The sequence below is a fragment of the Nerophis lumbriciformis genome, linkage group LG18 (genome assembly GCF_033978685.3).
Source record: "Nerophis lumbriciformis linkage group LG18, RoL_Nlum_v2.1, whole genome shotgun sequence".
Lineage (NCBI taxonomy): Eukaryota > Metazoa > Chordata > Actinopteri > Syngnathiformes > Syngnathidae > Nerophis > Nerophis lumbriciformis.
In genome coordinates, this window is record NC_084565.2 from 37869836 (window position 1) to 37877500 (window position 7665).

A 7665-nucleotide genomic window follows, 5' to 3' on the forward strand; every position below is an offset into this window, starting at 1 on the left:
GCTTCAAATCTCTTACTTTTAAAGTTTAGTTGTTTTGTTTTACCTCTAGAATAGTTCACTGATTGCATTTGTATATGAACAAAAATGAAGTTATACCAAGACCCTGCATAGCATGGTGGCTAAGACTGCTACCTCTCAGTCAGTTGTATGAGGTTCAAATCCATGACTAGGAAAATGTATGTTTTTGTTTCATTTCTATCATAGTCCACTGATTGCATTTGTATATGAGCGACAATCAGGTTATGATGGGACCCAGAATAGCTCAATGGTCAACACTGTGGGCTCCCAATACAGGGGTACTTGGTCCAAACCCCAGACAAGTAATCATTAATTTGGCTGAATGTCGTCAAAACGACATAAATTGAGTAATGTTATGTGCTCGTTGCTTGAATAAAATAAAGTTAAAAAATGAAGTCAATGCTAAAGATAATAATAATTGTCAAATAGTCAATGAATACACCTCAGGGGTTACCTGTGTGTGTGTGTGTGAGAGAGAGAGAGTGTGTGTGTGTGTGCGCATGAGTATGTGCGAGTGAGCGTGAGTGTAATTCCTGAGGTGGGAAGACTCGGAGTAAAACTTAATATAAGAGAGCGTTGACCAATGAGCTCTCCTGGGTACGTTTAAAAAAAAAGTTAATTGGAACAGTTAAAAAAATAATTAAATAAGTTAATTATTATGTTTTCATTACACATGGAGGTGAAATATATCATCCAACACTTCCAATCAAAGCTTCAGAAGATACAAGACAATTTACTGGATTTGAACCCAGCACCCTTTATTCCAAGTCAACAGCCTTACCCACTGTGCTATCCCGGGTCTTGAGAACTCTTGTATCCGGCTTGTAAAGAAAGCTAATCAGAGACTTGTTGCTGGGTAAACTTCACTATAAACCAGTGGAATAAAAAACTGCCAACCTGACTGGTATTGAACCCAGGACTGCTTAATCCTACTCAAGAGTCTTAACCACTGGGCCATCCTGGCACTGGTAAGCCATTCTTTCCGGCTCATATAAAAAGCTAATCAGAGACCTAAGGTGGAACAAAATACTAGCAATTTACCTGGGATTGAACCCAGCACCCTTCATTCCAAGTCAACAGTCTTACCCACTGTTCTATTCTGGATCTTTTGAAAGCCTGTATCCGGCTTGTATAGAAATCTATACAGGGACTCTTTGCTGGGTAAAATACACAAGAGGTGGACCAAAATACTGTCAACCAGACAGGTATTGAACTCAGGACTGTTTATTGCATGTCAAGAATCTTAACCACTGGGCCATCCTGGGTCTTGTGAACATGTTTTTCTGGCTCATATAGAAAGGTAATCAGGGACTTGTTGCTGAGTAAACTACACTATAAAATAGTGGAATAAAATACTGTCAAACCATCTGGTATTGAACCCAGGACTGTTTAATCCTAATCAACAGTCTTAAGCACCGGGCCATCCTGGCACTGGTATATCATTCTTTCCGGCTCATATAAAAAGCTAATTGGAGACTTAAGGTGGAACAAAATGCTACCAACATACAGGGACATCACTAGCTTTTAAGCACAGGGGGGGGCTTAGCCCCCAGGAGATGCACAGGATGCGAGCGAACGAGCACAAAACTTCACAAACGGCTAACAAAGACTTAGAAATTATTCATTGTTATTATTATTATTTCAGTCGGTTTATTTTCAATCTGTGTTCAGTACAACAACAAACATGAGTTTGCACAGTGACATTTTGTTTACAGCATCAACAAGAAACAATTACTTGCATGATCTTTCAAGATACACTGAAACACAATGAAAGTCATGGCATTAGCCTCTATGTTATTACTTCACAACATAGAGGCTAATGCCACCACTTTCGCTCACAATACAATAATTATTTGTTCCCAAATATTTTGAAGTTGCACAGATTACATTTTGGGCACATATGTGACTAAACTGGTTGTAAATTCAAGCCCTGAAATATTACTTAATTACTTGAATTAAAGTAATATCTGGATCGGGATAATTTGGCTTATATATATATATATATATATATATATATATATGGAAGTTTGAATAAAAATGAGAAACGTTTATATATACTGTAAATATAGAATGCACGGCAACCCCTGACGGGAGTGTTATATCAACTAAAGCCCACACTTAAACTTTCCACGTGCAAGATTGATTCTATTTAAAAAAGTTATTTCATAAAAAGCCAAAAAGTGCAAAAACAATAATGTTTGTGTTGGAGGAGTTGTGAATGACTGCAGGGCCACAACATTAGGTACACCTGCAGAATGCAGGTGTACCTAATTCACAACTCCTCCAACACCAACATTATTGTTTTTGCACTTTTTGGCTTCTTATAAAATAACTTTTGTAACCTATTTTCATGGGCTTTCCTCTTTGTGATGTTAAGTTCCTGTTATGCGCTGTTATACAGTATATGCCTCGAGCTTTTATTTTGAAGGCGCTAAGAGCGGAAGTGACGACACGTTGGAGTGGAGCGGAAGTTTTTGAAAGAAGGTAAATAAAGTGGTCCTCGTGTAAACTGGAGCCTCCGTGTTTGTTATTTTGTAGTTTCATACAGTATAGGCGACATTTATAAACCCTCGGTTACACTTTTTTAAATAGATTCAATCTTGCACGTGGAAAGTTGAAGTGAGGGCTTTAGTTGATATAACACTCTCGTCAGGGGGTGCATTAATCCAGCACAACAGCGGCTCATGGACTTATTTTATAAGTAAAGGTAAGACCATAATAACGCTTTTTTTTAATTAAATGTGCTTTTATGTGTGCTACAGTTTGTATGTGTAAAGTTAAAGTTAAGTTAAAGTAGCAATGATTGTCACACACACACTAGGTGTAATGAAATGTGTCCTCTGCATTTGACCCATCCCCTTGTTCACCCCCTGGGAGGTGAGGGGAGCAGTGGGCAGCAGCGGCGCCGCGCCCGGGAATCATTTTTGGTGATTTAACCCCCAATTCCAAGCCTTGATGCTGAGTGCCAAGCAGGGAAGAATGCTGGTATGAGCTTTTAAACATAACCCGTTAACTGCTGCCAATCAAATGGTGAATAAGATACTCTTTAGGGTTCATATGTTTGTAAATCTGACTGTGATGAAGTCAGTGCCTCACCAGCCATCAACCTCACCGCACGTCACTGGTATATACATATATATGTATGTATTAGAGATGCGCGGTTTGCGGGCACAACCGCGGAGTCCGCGGATTATCCGCGGATTGGGCGGATGAAATTTAAAAAAATTAGATTTTATCCGCGGGTCGGGTCGGGTCGGGTCGGGCGGTTATAAATAAATAAATGATAAATGGGTTGTACTTGGTTGAAATAAAAAAAAATAGATTTTAAATAGATTCAGGCGGGTGGCAGTTAAACCAATTCGGAAATATATATACATAGTTAAATGTTGTTACCCACATACGAAAAACGAGCAGGCACCTGCAGCATATGCCACAACAGAAGAAAAAAAAAAAAAGAGATGGACACTTTTACGGAGCGGAGAAGGCCCCCGACGCCTCGCCGGGGTCCGGGACCGAGGCCCCTTCCCCCGAGAGGGCCCCACCGGGAGCCGTAGCTGAGGCGATCCGCGAGAAGGGCCCGACGCACGTCCAGGGTCACCACCGCGCCCACCGCACCGACACCCCGCCTTGTCCGCCTTCGCTGCGGCCGGCGTCACGCGCAGCAGGTAAGCAGCTTACCTGCCCGCCACCCCCGTGGCCGGGGGCTCGTAACAGGGGTCACTCCGCGCGCTCCGCCCGCGCAGCTTACCTGCCCGCCACCCCTGTTGCCGGGGGCGCGTAACAGGGGTCACTCCGCGCGCAGTGCGCTCACGAATGGGGTGGGGCTCACCCTGGTTGATATAGACAGCAGCTAGGACGGTGGCCATGGACGTCGGAACCCGCTAAGGAGTGTGTAACAACCCACCTGCCGAATCAACTAGCCCTGAAAATGGATGGCGCTGGAGCGTTGGGCCCATACCCGGCCGTCGCCGGCAGCGAGACGCGCTTGGAGGTGCGCTCAGCACGGCTCCCATATGATTGCGCACTGGTGTGCGTCTGGGCCGTGACAGCGTGGCACGCGAATGTCTGTGCTGCATTGGATCAGTCTCCTTTCTTTAACAGGCAAAAGCTTTATAACCTCACTAATGCCTTGCATCGTCTATATTAGATATATAACAACGGGCGGGTGCGGGCGGATGGCGGGCGGATGTGGTTCTGATCAAATGTTACATCGGGTGGATGGCGGATGGTTGACGACTTTCTGATGCGGTTGCGGATGAAATAATTGCCTATCCGCGCATCTCTAGTATGTATGTATATATGTGTGTATTTATATATATATAGTCAAGAAATATTTTTTTTGTTTTTCCCAAAAATATTTCTAGGTGGAATATTTAATGTGAAGTAATTTGACACTTGAGCAGATCAATAATTCACAACATTGATTTTGATTTATTTTTCAAGCAATAAGAGTTATAAAGAAAAAAAAACGTTGTTAAGCGAGTCAACATTGCAACTTTTTCTTCCACTTTTTTTTTTATTTTTTTAATGATATTTTTAGAAGAGAGCGACTTTTATTCCCGTCACATGACTGATGGTTCCCAAGCGACGGGGTCAACGGGCACAGGGGTCGGCCACGCGGCCCATGAAGAGCAGCGTGTTGATGGACGACTCCCGGATGAACAGCAAAAATGGCCGACTGGCCATGAAGATCTCCCGGTTCAAGTTGATGGAGCGACCGTGGGCCACCACGGCGGTGACGGCGGCCGCCTCGCTGCCTTCCTCGTTGACCTGCGGGCGAGACCAGAGCGGTCACCAGGGCCCCCGAGGCCGCGCCGTGTGACCTACCTCCAGGAAGGCTTTGTGGAAGGCGTCTGAGATGTAAACGCCATCGCCGCCGTCCTCCAACATGCCTGTAGAGGAAAAAGAACACGTAACCACACCTTCTAGAACCCCCCATCTAAGCCCCCCCCCCTACCTGGCAAGCTGGCCTGTTTGGGACTGAACAGGTGGGTCAAGCCCAAGTTCTGCAGCTTCTCCTTGAGGCGGAGCCGGTCTTCGACCCGGAAGCGAGGGACGTGCACGGAAACGCTGGTCTCTTCCATCTTGTCCAACCAGCCGCTCAGGGTGCCCAGGTCAAGCCCCGCCTCCAACTACCAAAGACACGGGGGGTTAGGATGAGAATGGGGGCGGGGCCAGACGCCGTCACGCGGGTACCTGCGCCAGCGGGACCTCCGGGCCGGGCAGCACCATCACCATGGTGATGTCGCGGCCGCGGTACGGCATCTCCAGCAGCTGCACGCCATCTTGGGGCAGACGGGCGTAGCGGAACTTGTTTTCCTGGAACATCATGTGGACCGGGCAGGTGTGGCCGCCGTCCACGTGGAAGTCGGACTCGTAGACGTTGTCCTTGTCAAACTTCTTCTCCCACTGACCCTGAAGAACAATAATAATAATAATAATAATAATAGATTTTATTGGTAAAAAGTACTTTACATTGAGTTAACAACCTCAAAGTGCTACAGTGTATTAAAAAATAAAAAAATAAAACAGCCAAATAGCTAAAACTAGTATGCATATATCTAAAAAAAAAAAAAAGAAGGGTTTTTAAGCCTTTTTTAAAAGCATCCACAGTCTGTGGTGCCCTCAGGTGGTCAGGGAGAGCGTTCCACAGACTGGGAGCGGCGGAGCAGAAAGCTCCCATTGTTCGTAGCTTTGTCCTAGGATATTGGACAACACCCTTGTTTTTAATGAATACTTAGGCCTACTACGCTATCAGTGTTGGTCATTACGGCGAGCCAAGTGTTTTCTGAGGTTCTATAGCACCTTGAAGTAGATGGTGTTGACCAGGACCAGGACCGTGTTGGCGTCTATGGCGCCCGGCGGCAGCGTGTCCTGGATGCGGTGCTCGGTCTTGTTGGCGACCCACTGGTTGATGGCGAGGCGGGATTGTTCCGGCTGCTCCTGTAGAACAGAGACGAGAGCGGGAGTGAAACTCGGTCGTGGAGAAGCCGGCGTCCCGAACCCACCCTGAAGTTGAGCGGCAGCAGCTTGGCGCCGTACACGGCCTCGCTGATGTCCTGGTAGGTGGCGTTGAAGCGCAGCGACTTGTCCCCGAAGAGGCGGTTGGCGGAGATCAGGTCGGTGGTGGCGTCCTTCTTCCTGTACAGGCGACAGTTGAGCTTGGCGAAGAAGAAGTGCACCTGGTCCGACGTCTTCTCCTTGATGGAATCGAACTCGAACACCTGTCGACACAGAGCGTGGAAAATTGGCACGCCGGCTAACGAGCGCTCCGGTGACCTTCCCGACCTTCATGATCTGCTGCAGCGTGTCCTCGCAGGCGCCCAGTTTGGTCATGGCGAAGGCGGTGGAGACGCTGAGGGGCGACATGAAGATGTTGCTGCCGGGCGTCCTGCTGAGCGCCACCTGCTGGTAGAGCGCCAGGGCGAAGCGTCCGTTGGCCTTGGACAGCTCCCACACTCGCGGGTTGGTGGACTCGGGGACCGGCCCCTCCGTGGGCTCCTCGGGGGCGTCGGCCTCGGGCTTGCGGTAGACGCAGCGCGGCTCCAGCGGGAGGTCTTTGGGTTTGGCGTCGCAAACGTCGGCGGGGGCGGGGGCGGAGCCAGAGACCAGCGACAGCAGGCTCAGAAGCAACAGCCAATCGGAGGACGCCATCCTGTGGCGAGGCCAATTAGAGCAGAGATGGTTAGCATCTTGGATGTAGCACACAGGTATTCACTGAGGGCCACGTGGCAGTTATGTTTGGCCCCAGAGGGCCGCTTCTGACAGTCAATATTACTGTTCATTACACCACTTTCTTATGCATTTTGTTAGATTTTTAAAAAAACTAAAATAATTTCACCTCAAAATGTAATGTATATTACTGTAAATGGAAAAAACAGTACTGCTGTTTTCATGGTAAAAAAAACAATTTTTACTGTAAATTTTACATTACTTTTTTTACTGTAAATTTTACATTTGTTTTTTTTACTGTAAATTTAAAAAAGTGCAATTTTATAGTAAAATTTGACAGTGAATACTTTTATTACACAATTTTTTATGCATTTAAATAAGTAGATTTTAAAAAAACTAAAATGTAAAGTTGCAATAATTTTACCTCAAAATGTAATGTATATTACTGTAAATGGAAAAATAGTACTGCTGTTTTTATGGTAAGAAACACCATAATTTTTACTGTAAATTTTACTTTTTTTCTTTACTGTAAATTTTTTTTTTTAAATGCAATTTTATAGTAAAATTTGACAGGGAATACTTTTATTACACAATTTTCTATGCATTTTATAAGTAGATTTTTAAAAAACTAAAATGCAAAGTTGCAATAATTTTCCTCAAAATGTAATGTATATTACTGTAAATGGAAAAATAGTACTGCTGTTTTTATGGTAAAAAAAACATAATTTTTACTGTAAATTTTCCTTTTTTTCTTTACTGTAAATTGAAAAAAAAATGCAATTTTATAGTAAAATTTGACAGTGAATACTTTTATTACACCATTTTGTGTGCATTTTATTAGTAGATTTTTAAAAAACGAAAATGTAAAGTTGCAATAATTTCACCTCAAAATGTAGTGTATATTACTGTAAATGGAAAAAACAGTACTGCTGTTTTAAATTTACATTAATTTCTTTACTGTAAATTTTACATTTG

At 44.5% G+C, this 7665-nt stretch overlaps 1 protein-coding gene across 1 annotated transcript in view; it reads right to left on the reverse strand.

Moving 5' to 3' along the window:
• Positions 1-4424: 4424 nt before the first annotated feature.
• Positions 4425-7665, reverse strand: part of serpinc1 (serpin peptidase inhibitor, clade C (antithrombin), member 1) — a 6558-nt gene continuing 3317 nt past the window's right edge. The window contains exons 2-8 of the mRNA XM_061978319.2: positions 6307-6673; positions 6027-6242; positions 5824-5961; positions 5215-5433; positions 4976-5150; positions 4846-4910; positions 4425-4788 (exon numbers count right to left, since the gene is read on the reverse strand). Coding sequence (XP_061834303.2) covers positions 4612-4788; positions 4846-4910; positions 4976-5150; positions 5215-5433; positions 5824-5961; positions 6027-6242; positions 6307-6672 — 1356 coding nt within the window. The 5' untranslated portion in view covers position 6673 and the 3' untranslated portion in view covers positions 4425-4611. The remainder of the gene's footprint in view (positions 4789-4845; positions 4911-4975; positions 5151-5214; positions 5434-5823; positions 5962-6026; positions 6243-6306; positions 6674-7665) is intronic.